This window comes from Nerophis ophidion, linkage group LG06 (assembly GCF_033978795.1).
Source record: "Nerophis ophidion isolate RoL-2023_Sa linkage group LG06, RoL_Noph_v1.0, whole genome shotgun sequence".
Classification (NCBI taxonomy): domain Eukaryota; kingdom Metazoa; phylum Chordata; class Actinopteri; order Syngnathiformes; family Syngnathidae; genus Nerophis; species Nerophis ophidion.
This window is the reverse complement of record NC_084616.1, coordinates 43,965,184-43,981,292: the sequence shown is the minus strand read 5'-3', so window position 1 is coordinate 43,981,292 and position 16,109 is coordinate 43,965,184. Positions and strand designations below refer to the sequence as shown.

General features: G+C 38.0%; 1 protein-coding gene across 3 annotated transcripts in view; it reads left to right on the top strand.

The window, feature by feature from the left end:
* LOC133554752 (contactin-3-like) overlaps positions 1–16,109 on the top strand; it is a 246,167-nt gene that overhangs the window by 80,057 nt on the left and 150,001 nt on the right. For all 3 annotated transcript variants that reach the window (XR_009807197.1, XM_061903853.1, XM_061903854.1), the window contains exon 3: positions 2,467–2,599. Coding sequence is in view for 2 of the 3 variants with exons in the window: in XM_061903853.1 (XP_061759837.1) it covers positions 2,467–2,599 (133 nt within the window). In the remaining variant the exon portion in view is untranslated. The remainder of the gene's footprint in view (positions 1–2,466; positions 2,600–16,109) is intronic.

Sequence of the window (16,109 nt, the reverse complement as noted above, 5' to 3'; positions counted from 1 at the left end):
TATATATATATTTTTTTTAACACTGAATACAACTATATGCGTGCATTTTTAAGAAAGACCAACATTTTTAGAGTATAATAAGTCTCTTATTCTTTTTAATAACATTGTTATTCTGAGGCTAACCAACAATAAATAAAACACTTCTTACCATTAATGCGACTTCGTGAACAGGTGCGGTAGAAACCGGATGGATGGATGAAAATGCATGAGAATGTTTTATGTTTGGAACGTTATTTTGGACACTGTGATTACCAGCGGAATTATACATTACTTATCGTGTTAAGCAATGTCAGCTAAGATTTATCTGAGAGCCAAGTGCAGTCATCAAACGAGCCAAATCTGGCTCTAGAGCCATAGGTTCCCTACCCCTGCCCTAGGTGAACAGTGAGGTACGTGCAATGCTAAAGGCTCGGAACAAGGCTTTCAAGTCTGGCGACATGGTAGGATTAAAATCAGCCAGAGCTAACCTGACCCGTGCCATTAAGGTTGCAAAACGTGCTCACAGTCAGAAAGTGCAGGACTTCTTCGAGAACCCCACAAACACTAGACAAATGTGGCAAGGCATACAGGTCATCACGAACTATAAAGCTGCCCCCTGTCCCTGTGACAACAGTATCAGCTTCCTAAATGACCTTAACAACTACTTTGAAAGGTTTGAGGCACTTAACACCGCTCCAGCGAGAAAATACATCCCTCGCCCTGATGAGCAGCCGCTCAACCTGGTCACAGCGGATGTCCTGAAAACTCTGAGGAGAGTGAACCCCCGGAAAGCACCGGGACCTGATGACATTCCGGGCAAGGTGCTTAAGGGATGTGCAGACCAGCTGGCGGGGGTTCTCACAGACATCTTCAACATCTCGCGGACCCAGGCTGTGGTACCATCCTGTTTTAAGACGGCCACAATCATTCCTGTGCCTAAAAAACCCACAATCTCCTCCCTCAATGATTATCGCCCCGTCGCACTCACCCCCATCATAATGAAGTGCTTCGAGAGGCTGGTAAAGGAATACATTGTCTCCAGACTTCCCCCCACATTTGACTCATACCAGTTGGCTTATCGCCCAAACCGCTCCACAGAGGACGCCAGCTCCTCTGAATTTCCACCTGAGCTTAGAACATCTAGAAGGAAAGGACACACACGTGCGGATGTTGTTTCTGGACTTCAGCTCAGCATTCAACACAATCATCCCGCAGCACTTGGTGAGCAAACTGGCCCCCCTTGGATTCAGTACCCCTCTATGCAACTGGCTGCTTGACTTCCTCACAGACAGACCCCAGTCTGTGAGAGTGGGCAACAACACCTCCAGTGCCATCTCCCTGAGCACGGGCTCCCCCCAGGGCTGCGTCCTGATTCCGCTGCTGTTCACATTGATGACCCATGACTGCTGCGCCAGGTCCACTACTAACCACATTGTGAAGTATGCGGACGACACGACAGTAGTGGGCCTCATCCGTGACAACAATAACATGGACTACAGGGAGGAGGTGAAACATCTAGTTGACTGGTGCAGAACCAACAACGTGGTCCTGAACGTCGACAAGATCAAGGAGATCATTGTTGACTTCAGGAAGCACCAGTCCAGTCACGCTCCACTCTTTATCAATGGTACAGCGTTGGAGATGGTAAGCAGAACCAAATTCCTGGGGAAGCAGATAACTGACAATATAACCTGGTCCCTACACACCGGAGCGCTTGTAAAAAGAGCTCAGCAGCGCATGCACTTTTTGCGTCGGATGAAAAGAGCACAGCTCCCTCCCCCCATTTTCACCACATTCTACAGAGCCACTATAGAGAGCCCGCTGACCAACATCATCTCTGTCTGGACTGGAGCATGCAATGCCTCAGACTGCAAGTCTCTCCAGAGAGTGGTGAGGACGGCAGAAAAGATTATCAGGACTCATCTTCCTCCTATCCAGGAGATCGCAAAAAGCAGCTGCCTGACCAGGGCTAAGAAAATCTGCAAAGACTCCTCTCACCCCCACCAAGAACTGTTTTCACTGCCTCCGTAGCAGAACCTCCAGGTTCTGTAACAGCTTCTTCCCTCAGGCCGTAAGACTGTTGAACGCATCATAATTAAATTATCCCCTCAACTCCCCCCAAAATGGATTAACTCGCTGGAATAAAAAAGACAGTATAACATACATCCATAAACCTGGATGCATATGAAAAAGTGCAATGTCTTTATCTGTACAGTAATCTATATATTTATATCTGCACCTTATTTCTTTTTTTTTAGCCTGCACTACCAAGAGCTAATGCAACATTTTGTTCTTATTTGTACTGTAAAGTTCAAATTTGAATGACAATAAAAAGGAAGTGTAAGTCTAAGTCTAAGTAAGCTTTGTATGCAGAGGTAAATAATTTTGAGCTATTTAATCGTATTTAATTTGCTTGAATTTACCTGCATGTTCACACAACACATTTTTCAGGCTCTACTGACATATTTGTTTTGTTCCTCTACATAGGAAACAAAGTTTTGCTGAGACCTGTGTTCACCAAACAACCTGGCAGTGTTGTGTTTCCCCTCCAGCATGGAGAGAATCGAAGAGAAGTTGTGTTTAGCTGTGAGGCCCAGGGACACCCCTCACTCTCCTACAGGTAAAGCCTGCATGCAGGTTTCACTTAAAGGGGTCGTATTATATATTTTTTTCTACATTTAAAACACGTATTGAGTACAACTGAATAAAAATGGCAGACTCGCGCAAAGCTCTTTGGGTAAACCTCTACCATACATGGAGATATCCGTTGACAAAACTAAGATACAACAACATCACTAAAGTCTAAAAGTCAAAACGGCTCGTTTGGAGCATGTTTTGAAGAAGCGAAGATTGTTTAATAAATATCTCCGCCATGCCGCAATGGTTCAATTTAAAATTGTGTGGACCTAAGGGAATCTCAAATACACAAAAGCAAGTACCAAAAAGGTTAGAACATGTTTTTTTTTCACAATAAGACCTACAGATGTCAGTGTTGCCCCCACACACACAAAATGAGCTAACTTTACGTTAAAAGCTAATTAGCCTTCACCTCAAGGACTGCGAGCGAGCTGAGCTGCCGTTTGTTTCTAGAACGTCAACGGGGGCTCATAGTGATGTTACTAGTAGTTGACTGGGAGGTGTTTATTATAATTTGGGGAGAGTCCGCTGTCTGATGCTTACCTGTTAAACATCTATCTGCATGACGCTGGAGCACTGACTCCACACGCTCTGAATACGCACTGCTGATTGGCTGTTACCGCTCTGAATACGCACTGCTTATTGGCTGTTACCGCACTGCAGAGGGTTCTGTGGGTGGGACAATGCTGGGTGCTGCAGAGAGTACGGACAGAGACAGAAAAAGCAGAGCAGCTTGTTAAGACTTTAGCTTAGGCGGCGGCTCTTTGTTGTTACAGATGCCGCCATAACAACAAAGCGCTGCGGGAAACCCTGGATGTGTTTCTCCCTGAATGATTTATGGTAAATCCTTAATGGTAAAATGTTTGAAAATGTATTATTGTTACTCAAGCACAGTTTTTCTCAATTATTTTTTGTTACACCACCCACCCTTAGGATTAAGACAACACCCCACACACACACACGCTCTCTGCGGCCTCTATAAATAGTATAATTTGTCTATATAATTGTTGTAAGTACACTTCTACAACATAACATTGTGTCTTTAACATTAAAGAAAATCAACTTCCAACAAAGAATCCCTTATTAACAATGTGTTTTAGTCTGTAACAGAAAAGATTTAAAGTCTATCAATTTGCCTGAATTAAAAAAAAAAAAAAATCAGTTTATACTATTACATTTTTTTTACCTACTTGAACCATTTAATACTGAAAAATGAGAATAAACATAAACAACAAAAAATATAAACCCAAATTTATCAGCAACATTAACTCAGGAGCACAATATATAAAACATTTTTACCTTCAAAACAAAAATGAATGAAACAATTTGTGGCGATTTTTTTGATCAAAATGAAGTAGTCAGAATTAATGGCTACAATGAGCTCACCCCCAACCCCTGACTGACTAGAAGAAGATGATGCTGACGGCAGCTCTTGTTGAATGTGTTCACTGATAGATAATAAGTCATGAAATGTCCTTCAATGGCTGTGTCACACAATAAACATATCCATCAAATACCATCAATGGCTATTCCTACAGAAATCATATTCAGGGCTATCTTTTCTAAAATGTGAGTACATTAAGTGGAATTTTTACAGCCCGATCATGAATGTTGCTTTTGTAACGCCATTCACCTAATTTACAAAAATGTTCCTTCTGTGCAAACACAAAACTTAATGAGCCACAGGAAACAAAGGTTTCAGGAAAATTATAGTTACCAGGATCTAAAGTTCATGGCCATTTGAAGGGGTTTTTTGTTCCTCTGCACTTGTTCAGCAATGTTTTGGGTATACATAATTGTTTTTATTACAGTTTAATAATGGATGGATGGATGGATGGATGTTAGGAGGACAGATACTAATGTTAAATGTCTCGAAATAAATAAATGATGGGTCAAAAACACTTTGTTAGTTTACTGTTGTTCATGTTCTTCAGGCTGTGTGGTTTTGACTGCCTCTGCATTTTTTGTTTGTAACAATTACTGTAATTCCTAGTACCTTTTTGTAAAAATGATGACAAATGAGAACAAATGACGAACAAGAATGTGCTTTCAAATTGCATCAAACCCACAATTCATCATTTGGGTCGTGGTTCTGCACAAATGTAGGTTAACACAAATAGCCAAGCATTTAACGTCTGATAGGTTGAAACACCTCTCATAACAGCAGCTTATTCACCGTGTAAAGTAGCTTCAACCATTGAAGGGTTATGCTTGACGGATTTAAATCAATTTGAACACGCAGAAAAATATGCAGGTTAGTGGTTTGGTATTTGGCGTGGACTGTCCTGTCATTTTTTAGTTTTTGTTAAAAAAGGTTGTAAGTCTTTGTATGCCACAAGATCAAGCCCCGCTCATTGTCGCATTAAATTGATCATGTATTACCTATAATTGCAACAAGTGACACATAACAGCTGATACACCTTGTTTAGATTGCTCACAAGCTGTGCCTCTTTGTCATAGAAAGCACTTAAGTGATATTTTGATGGTAATTATTGCTTAATAAGAACATACAACATATTTCTGTCATCACTTTGACAGTTATGTCACTTTTATCGGCTTCGGGTACCTGGGTGGATCTGCAGCAGGGCACCATATGCCTCAAATATATGCAGGTCTATTTTAGGGGCACCAAGGACAAATTAATTAGTCTAAAGCTACCCAATGAAACTACTATACCGAGCCAAAGCCTGCCTCAAATTGTTACCACCGGTTCCCGATTTGTCTCATGTGGTGGCACTCCATCTGCAAAACCAAATCAATCTAATCATCTAATCTGCTGTTGAGCACCGCTCTGCTGCATATGTCTCTTCATTCCCTCTCTTTTTTTTCGGTGCTGCCCACTTTGCTCTCTTTATTAAAACCAGTGCATTTGGAGAGAGTCAAATATAGAAGCTGTTGTATTTGAGAGCTAATCAACACTGAGTAGGCAACATACTGTGGCTTTTTTTCATGATGTATAAAACATGTTTTGGAGTGTACTGTAAGTCTTACGCTCATACTTTCCTCATTTATTCCTCCTGCAGTCACTGTGATATTGGGATTGGGTATAGTGGATCTTAGTTGGGTGAGCTTCCCATTCGATATCATGAGCTGTTACAAAATAAAACTTGACTGTCCTGGTAAGAGAAATTAACAACTGCTGCTAGAACACAAAGGAGGTTTAAAGACCTACTGAAATGAGATTTTCTTATTTAAACAGGAATAGCAGGTCCATTTTATGTGTCATACATACTTGATCATTTCGCGATATTACCATATTTTTGCTGAAAAGATTTAGTAGAGAAAATCGACGATAAAGTCTGCCACTCTTGGTACTTCCTGAAAAACCCTCGCCTTTACCGGAAGTCGCAGACAATGACGTCACATGTTGACGGCTCCTCATATATTCACATTGATTTTAATGGGAGTCTACAACAAAAACAGTTATTCGGACCGAGAAAACAACAATTTCCCCATTAATTTGAGTGAGGATTAAAGATTTGTGTTTGAGGATATTGATAGCGACGGACTAGAAAAAAGAAAAAAAAAAAAAAAAAAACGCGATAGCATTGGCACGTATTCCGATGTTTTTAAACACATTTACTTGGATAATATTGAGAAATCCCTTATATTTCTATTGTGTTGCTAGTGTTTTAGTGAGCTTAATATTACCTGATAGTCGGAAGGGTTTGTCCACGGCCGGGTGTTGACGCGCAGTGTCTCAGGCGAGTTGACGGCAGCTATGGACGGCACAAGCTCAGCTTTTATCTGGTAAAAACTGACTTTTTAACCACAATTTTCTCACCGAAACCTGCTGGTTGACATTTGGTCTGGATTCATGTTCGCTTGACCGCGCTGGGATCCATAGTATATGTTCACCTCCGGGACTTTTAAACAAGGAAACACCGTGTGTTTGTGTGGCTAAAGGCTAAAACTTCCCAACTCCATCTTTCTTCTGTGACTTCTCCAATATTAATTGAAAAAAATGCAAAAGATTCAGCAACACAGATGTCCAAAATACTGTGTAATTATGCCGTTAAAGCAGACGACTTTTACCTGTGTGTGTGCGTAGGGCTCACACTTCCTAAAACCCTGTGACGTCTTGCGTACACGTCACCATTACACGACGTTTCTAAGACGAAACTCCCGTAAATTTAAAGTTGTAATTTAGTAAACTAAAAAAGCCGTATTGGCATGTTTTGCAATGTTAATATTTCATCATTGATGTATAAACTATCAGACTGCGTGGTGGGCAGAGGTGGGTAGAGTAGCCAGAAATTGTACTCAAGTAAGAGTACTGTTACTTTAGAGATTTATTACTCAAGTAAAAGTAAGGAGTAGTCACCCAAATATTTACTTGAGTAAAAGTAAAAAGTATGTTGTGAAAAACTACTCAAGTACTCAACTGATGAGTAATTTGATTACGGCAACAAATAATGCACAAAAACATAAAAATAGAAATGAGCAAATTCAGAGCCAGGAATATCCCTTAAGCAACTAAAACAATAATATATATTAAATAATGGTACATTAAAATAAAATTAAAAAATGGCACATTGAGCCACAATAACTTAACAGCACCATAGCCTCAGTAGGCATTCATTGATTTGATTGATTGATTGATTGATTGATTGATTAAAACTTATATTAGTAAATTGTACAGTACAGTACATATTCCGTACAATTGACCACTAAATGGTAACACCCCAATAAGTTTTTCAACGTTTATCAATTACTCAGTAAATGACCAAGTCGAGGTGATCTACCTCATATATACATATACATACACACACATATCATTTATACACACAGGTATCATATATATATATATATATATATATATATATATATATATATATATATATATATATATATACATATATACATATATATATATATATATATATATATATATATATATACAAACATTTATATATACAGTATATAATTTATATGTATTTATTTTGCCGTTTTTGTTCACATGTTGAAGGTGTTTTAATGAATATACATGCATGTTTAACACATAAATTCCTATCTTTCATGAAGACAAGAATATAAGTTGGTGTATTACCTGATTCTGATGACTTGCATTGATTGGAATCAGACGTCCACGTTTTCAAATGGAGGAGAAAAAAAGTTCTTCTTTTCTGTCTAATACCACATGAAAGTCGTTGGTTTTTGGCATCTTATTTGTCCAGCTTCCATATTTGTTTTTATACACTTTACAAGAAATACATTGGCGGCAAACACCGTGGCTTGCTAGCTTGTTTGCCCTGGCTTTCGGAGACTCTTATTTTGTTAACGCAGGCGCGATGGAACGGCGCTTTTATTGCGAAGACAGGAACTGTGCGATCAGTCTTTAGGCTTTTGACGGGAAGTACGGTTGAAATAACGTGTCTTTTTTCCTTTACACTTTTGATTGATTGATTGATACTTTTATTAGTAGATTGCACAGTACAGTACATATTCCGTACAATTGAACACTAAATGGTAACACCCGAATAAGTTTGTCAACATGTTTAAATCGGGTTTTACGTATCATGGTCATGTGACCGCTTGGCTCTGTTTCATTGGTCCAACGTCACCAGTGACTGCATGTGATTGGTGAAACGCAGGCATGCGTAGATTCTACTTTGAAGCTCTGTCAACTCCAAAACAAACATTAATAGATCGTTAAAAAAAAAGTAGCGAGTAGCGAGCTTAATGTAGATAAATGGAACGGAGTAAAAGTAGCGTTTCTTTTCTATAAATGTACTAAAGTAAAAGTATGTTGCATAAAAACTACTCGTAGAAGTACAATTTATCCCAAAAGTTACTCAAATAAATGTAACGGAGTAAATGTAGCGCGTTACTACCCACCTCTGGTGGTGGGTAGTAGTGGGTTTCAGTAGGCCTTTAAGTGTGTATGTGTGCAAAGAGCTCGAAAAAAACGCATGATCTCCTACCTAACCCCTCATTCCCAATAGACATGAGATGTTCGCGAAAAGACCGAGTCTTTTCCAAGTTAAGAACCGATTCACAGTTTTTTTTATACATATAAAGACCCGACTGGCAAATGGACTAAATAATCAGTCCAAGTAAAAAAAAATCATAGCAGCATTTGGATTCACATTTTTTGTAAATAATTTTTACTTTTTATAGATTTTATTTATTTATTTTTATCCACTTGTCTGGTTAATTAGTATTTCAATTGGGCACACAACAGGTAATACTGTATACAATGTTGTGTTCATGTTTTTAAGTTATCAATTTTTTTACAGTTGTATTATTACTTTTTATATACATACATGTATTTTATTCTGAGTTGTGGAAATGTAAATGATTCCATTCCACATGTTATCTTATAATTGCTACCAGTGTTTGTTTCCTTGATTAAAAATAAAAGTAAAAAAAAAAGAACGATACTAATGAGATGGTCTTTTGAACGGTTCTTTGAACAGAGCGGTTCTTCAAAATCCGATTTGCCATAAATGCCATCTCTAATTCCAAAGTCCCAACACCTGTGCTTTTATAACCAATGTTTTACTGCCACTCGTGGACACGTGATGCAATAATGTGGCTCCTATACAACCAGATTATTTGTTGTTATAAAAAAAACAAGGAATGAGCCCCCATATTTAGCCAAAAACGAACACCGCACCAGATTACAGGTACATTGTGGCAATCACTGGTACTGCACGCTCTTGGAGTTGCTGCGTTTTTCTTTATTTATTGCATTGCACAAAGAGAGAATAGTCTACCAAGTCAAATTCATTGTGTGTTAAACATACTTGGCCGATAAATTTGGTTCTGGTTTTAAGTAACCTGTTGCATTCTGTGATAGCTGCTTAACAAAAATCAGACTCAAACTAGTTATGCACTTATCTGCCTTTAAATACTATCTGCATAGATGTAGTCTTACAACTACATGTGTGATCTTCTAACATCAGAATTCTCTTTAAAATGTGATGATGATATACAGTCGTGGTCAAAAGTTTACATACACTCATGGCAGTCTTGAGATTCCAATCATTTCTACAGCTCTTATTTTTTTGTGAAAGATTGGAGCACATACTTATTGGTCACAAAAAACATTCATGAAGTTTGTTTTTTTAGTGAATTTCTTATGTGTCTACTGAAAATGTGACCAAATCTGCCGGGTCAAAAGTATACATACAGCGATGTTAATATTTGGTTACATGTCCCTTGGCAAGTTTCACTACAATAAGGTGCTTTTGGTAGTCATCCACAAGCTACTGTCAAGCTTCTGGTTAAATTTTTGACCATTCCTCTTGACAAAATTGGTGCAGTTCAGCTAAATTAGTTGGTTTTATAATATGGACTTGTTTCTTCGGCATTATCCACACGTTTAAGTCAGGGCTTTGGGAAGGCCATTCTAAAACCTTAATTGTAGCCTGATTTAGCCATTCCTTTACCACTTTTGATGTGTGTTTGGGGTCATTGTCTTGTTGGAACACCCAACTGCGCCCAAGACCCAACCTCCGGGCTGATGATTTTAGGTCCTCCTGAAGAATTTGGAGGTAATACTCCTTTTCCATTGTCCCATTTACTTTCTGTTAAGCACCAGTTCCATTGGCAGCAAAACAGGTCCAGAGCATAATACTACCAGCATCATGCTTGACAGTAGGAATGGTATTCCTGGGATTAAAGGCCTGACCTTTTCTCCTCCAAACATATTGCTGGGTATTGTGGCCAAACAGCTCAATTTTTGTTTCATTTGACCACAGAACTTTCCTCTGGTAGGTCTTATCTTTGTCCATGTGATGTCAGATGAAACAAAAATTGAGCTGTTAGGCCACAATACCCAGCAACAGTGGATGGCTACCAAAAGCGCCTTATTGTGGTGAAACTTGCTAAAAGACATGCAACCAAAAATTTACATTGCTGTATATATACTTTTGACCCAGCAGATTTAGTCAAATTCTCAGTAAACCCAAATTTAATTAACAAAAGAACCAAACTTTGTGAATGTTTTTTGTGATAAACAAGTATGTGCTCCAATCACTCTATCACAAAAAAATAAGAGTTAAATTATTGGAAACGCAAGAAAGCCATGACAATATGTTCTTTACGGACCCTGTTTCCATATGTGTTGGGAAATTGTGTTAGATGTAAATATAAACAGAATACAATAATTTGCAAATCATTTTTAACCTATTTTCGGTTGAATATGCTACAAAGACAACATATTTAATGTTCAAACTGATTAACATTTTTTTTTCAAATAATCATTAACTTTAGAATTTGATGCCAGCAACACATACAGAAAAGCTGGGAAAGGTGGCAATAAATACTGATGAAGTTGAGGAATGCTCATCAAACACTTATTTGGAAAATCCCACGGGTGTCCAGGCTAATTGGGAACAGGTGGGTGCCATGATTGGGTATAAAAACAGCTTCCCAAAAAATGCTCAGTCTTTCACAAGAAAGGATGGGGCGAGGTACACCCCTTTGTCCATAACTGAGCAAATAGTGAAAAAGTTTAAGAACAACGTTTCTCAATTGCAAAACATTTAGGGATTTCAACATCTACGGCCCATAATATCATCGAAAGGTTCAGAGAATCTGGAGCAATCACTCCACGTAAGCGGCATGGCAGGAAACCAACATTGAATGACCGTGACCTTCGATTCCTCAGACGGCACTGTATCAAAAACCGACATCAGTCTCTAAAGGATATCACCACATGGGCTCAGGAACACTTCAGAAAACCACTGTCACTAAATACAGTTCGTTGCTACATCTGTAAGTGCAAGTTTAAGCTCTACTATGCAAAGCAAAAGCCATTTATCAACAACATCCAGAAACGCCGCCGGCTTCTATGGGCCGAGATCATCTAAGATGGACTGATCCAAAGTGGAAAAGTGTTCTGTGGTCTGACGAGTCCACATTTCAAATTGTTTTTGGAAATATTCGACGTCGTGTCATCAGGACCAAAGGGGAAGTGAACCATCCAGACTGTTATCGATGCAAAGTTCAAAAGCCAGCATCTGTGATGATATGGGGGTGCATTAGTGCTCAAGGCATGGGTACCTTACACATCTGTGAAGGCACTATTAATGCTGAAAGGTACATACAGGATTTGGAACAGCATATGCTGCTATCTAAGCGCCGTCTTTTTCATGGCTTATTTCAGGAAGACAATGCCAAGCCACATTCAGCACATGTTACAACAGCGTGGCTTCGTAAAAAAAGAGTGCGGGTATTTTCCTGGCCCGCCTGCAGTCCAGACCTGTCTCCCATCAAAAATGTGTGACGCATTATGAAGCGTAAAGTACGACAGCGGTCACCCCGGACTGTTGAACGACTGAAGCTCTACATAAAACAAGAATGGGAAAGAATTCCACTTTCAAAGCTTCAACAATTATTTATTGAGTGTTGTTAAAAGAAAATGTGATGTAACACAGTGGTGACCATGCCCTTTCCCAACTACTTTGGCATGTTTTGCAGACATGAAATTCTAAGTTAGTTATTACTTGCCAAAAAAAAAACAAAGTTATTGAGTTTGAACATCAAATATCTTTTCTTTGTATTGCCTTTATTAGAATATGGGTTGAAAAGGATTTGCAAATCATTGTTTTATATTTTTATTTACATCTAACACAATTTCCCAACTCATATGGAAACGGGGTTTGTACAAGTGTATGTAAACTTTTGACCACGATTGTATACATGATATGTTAAGCATGAGATACTTATATTTATTTTTTCTTCTTTCAAACATGGTCTTGTTTTCAAACTGTTTTACACGGTTTATATATTTTACCAAATTTAATATATGACTCTAGTTTTAACAATAATTAGGAATGCTCTTCACAGTGGAGGTCGTGTCCTTAAAAAGCAGGAGACAGCAGGCCATGTTCAGGTAAATGAGAATTTGATGTTCGAATGTACAAAACAAACAGAGTGCCTAAAGGTCAGGCACAAAATAGGCACAAGGAAAGCTGTGCATCAAAAAAGGGCAAGCTGGATTGGCGAGCGAACAAACATAACACAATCCGAGGTGAAAAAATATCAAAGTCCGCATACCGTGTGCGTTCTTCCAACAAACCAACAAACACCAAACTTATGCAATGAGTCCACACACACCTGGGCTGTGAGAATGGCTTAAATAGTCCTCAGGTAATGATCCAAGCAGTATCACTAATCACCCCAAGGTGAAGAAGATAGCATTTAACAGCATGGCTGAAGCTCCTGCTGCAACAACGCAAACAGAACATGACGTGAAACCAAAATAGGAGCGCAAAGCAAGAAGTAAACCGAAACACGAGAATAAGAATGACCTTGCTCACCAAGTCGTAAGAACCATACTACATATAATACTATATATACAGTGCATCCGCAAAATATTCACAGCGCTTTACTATTTCTACATTTTGTTATGTTGAATCTGTATTCCAAAAAGTAATACATTTATTTTTGTCCTCAAAATTCTACAGACAATAACCCATATCAACAATGTAAAAGTTTTTTATACAAATCACATGAACATATGTATTCACAGTATTCACTCAATACTTTGATATATAATACATATTGTTATGAACATGCTTGTTTCATATATATACATATATATATATATATATATATATATATATATATATATATATATATATATATATATATATATATATATATATACACACATATATACAAACTTCGTTTCCATATGAGTTGGGAAATTGTGTTAGTTGTAAATATAAACGGAATACAATGATTTGCAAATCATTTTCAACCCATATTCAATTGAATATGCTACAAAGACAACATATTTGAAATTTTGCAAAAAAATCATTAACTTTAGAATTTGATGCCAGCAACACGTGACAAAAAGTTGGGAAAGGTGGCAATAAATACTGATAAAGTTGAGGAATGCTCACCAAACACTTGTTTGGAACATCCCACAGGTGTGCAGGCTAATTGGGAACAGGTGGGTGCCATGATTGGGTATAACAGCAGCTTCCATGAAATGCTAAGTAATTCACAAACAGGGATGGAGCGAGTGTCACTAATTTGTAAGCAAATTGTCGAACTGTTTTAGAACAACATTTCTCAACGAGCTATTGCAAGGAATTTAGGGATTTTACCATTTACGGTCCGTAAAATCATAAAAAGGTTCAGAGAATCTGGAGAAATCACTGCACGTAAGCAATGATATTACGGACCTTTGAGCCCTCAGGCGGTACTGCATCAAAAGCCAACATCAGTGTGTAAAGGATGTGTAAAGTGGAAAAGTGTTCTATTGTCTGACGAGTCCACATTTCAAATTGTATTTATAAACTGTGGTCGTGGTGTTCCCCGGAACAAAGAGGAAAATAACCATTCCGATTGTTATAAGCGCAAAGTTCAAAAGCCAGCATCTGTGATGGTATGGGGGTGTATTAGTGCCCAAGGCATGGGTAACTTACACATCTGGGAGGGCACCATTAATGCTGAAAGGTACATACAGGTTTTGGAGCAACATACGTTGTCATCCAAGCAACGTTATCATGGACGCCTCTGCTTATGTCAGCAAGACAATGCCAAGCCACGTGTTATAACAATGTGGCTTCGTAGTAAAAGAGTGCGGGTACTTTCCTAGCCCGCCTGCAGTCCAAACCTGTCTCCCATTGAAAATGTGTGGTGCATTTTGAAGCGTAAAATACGACAGCGGAGACCCCGGACTGTTGAACGACTGAAGCTCTACATAAAACAAGAATAGGAAAGAATTCCACTTTCAAAGCTTTAACAATTAGTTTTCTCAGTTCCCAAACATTTATTGAGTGTTGTTAAAAGAAAATGTGATGTAACACAGTGGTGAACATGCCCTTTCCCAACTACTTTAGCACGTGTTGCAGCCATGAAATTATAAGTTAATTATTATTTGCAAAAAAAAACAAAAGTTTATGAGTTTAAACATCAAATATCTTGTCTTTGTAGTGCATTTAATTGAATATGGGTTGAAAAGGATTTGCAAATCATTCTATTCCGTTCATATTTACATTTAACACAATTTCCCAACTCATATGGAAACGGGGTTTGTGTATATATAATATATATATATATATGCATATATATATATATATATATATATATATATATATATATATATATATATATATATATATATATATATATATATATATGGGCTTCACGGTGTCAGAGGGGTTAGTGCGTCTGCCTCACAATAAGAAGTTCCTGCAGTCCTGGGTTCAAATCCAGGCTTGGGATCTTTCTGTGTGGAGTTTGCATGTTCTCCCCGTGAATGCGTGGGTTCCCTCCGGGTACTCCGGCTTCCTCCCACTTCCAAAGACATGCACCTGGGGATAGGTTGATTGGCAACACTAAATTGGCCCTAGTGTGTGAATGTGAGTGTGAATGTTGTCTGTCTATCTGTGTTGGCCCTGCGATGAGGTGGCGACTCGTCCAGGGTGTACCCCGCCTTCCGCCCGATTGTAGCTGACATAGGCGCCAGCGCCCCCCGCGACCCCGAAAGGGAATAAGCGGTAGAAAATGGATGGATGGATATATATATATATATGTATATATACATGTATATATATCTATATATGTATATATATGTATATATATATGTATATATATATGTATATGTGTATATATGTATATGTATATGTATATATATGTATATGTGTATATATGTATATGTATATATATGTATATATATGTTCATGTATAATATGTATATATACATATATGTGTATGTATGTATATATATAACTTAAATTTAATGGAGGGTTTTGAAGTTGTCTTCGAGGGCTTTGAAGGCTACAATAGTGACTCTCATTAGTCAAATTTTGCTAGCGTTTTTTTTCTTCAGAATCCCAGAATAAGAGTCATGTGTTTTTGTCTCTCATAACAATTCTGAACAATAGGCAAAATTAAACAAAAAAATGCAGTTCCCTTTTAAGAAGAGGCCTATTGTTGTAATCATATCACAAGAGGTGGGGGAAATAATGAAGATTTAGATGCGGCGCAATTCGGACATGGACCATAATAGAATCGATTAGTATACGTCAATAATCAATATTTGATTTATTTTTTGTAAATCAGGTAATGCAGACAACTTTATCTTACTGCAGCGAGCCACCTCACCGAGAGATCGGACCAGTTCCTTTAGTATCGGCACTTATAGTTTCAGTTTTGCACACATTTTCATTAATTTAATAAAGGTGGGAATTAATTTATTGTTTCTTATTCCAAATGATTTGTTTTTAAGTTGCAGGTGATAAATGCTTATTTAGTGGAACAAAAATAATTCTAAACCTGCATAATATACATAAATAAAAAATGCATCAATATTAGTTTTTTAATCGAATCGTGAGGTGCCCTAAGATTCCCCCTTCTAAATATCACTGATGCATCTTCTCAAACTTATACTGTATAATCCATAAAATGCTTCAAAACATATCCAGTGAATATCCAGTCCCCCATTTATTTGTACAGTCAAAGCCCCAATGGTAACACTTTCTATTTGTCATCTTCAATTGAGGGCCAGTGGAAGGAACATGTGGACA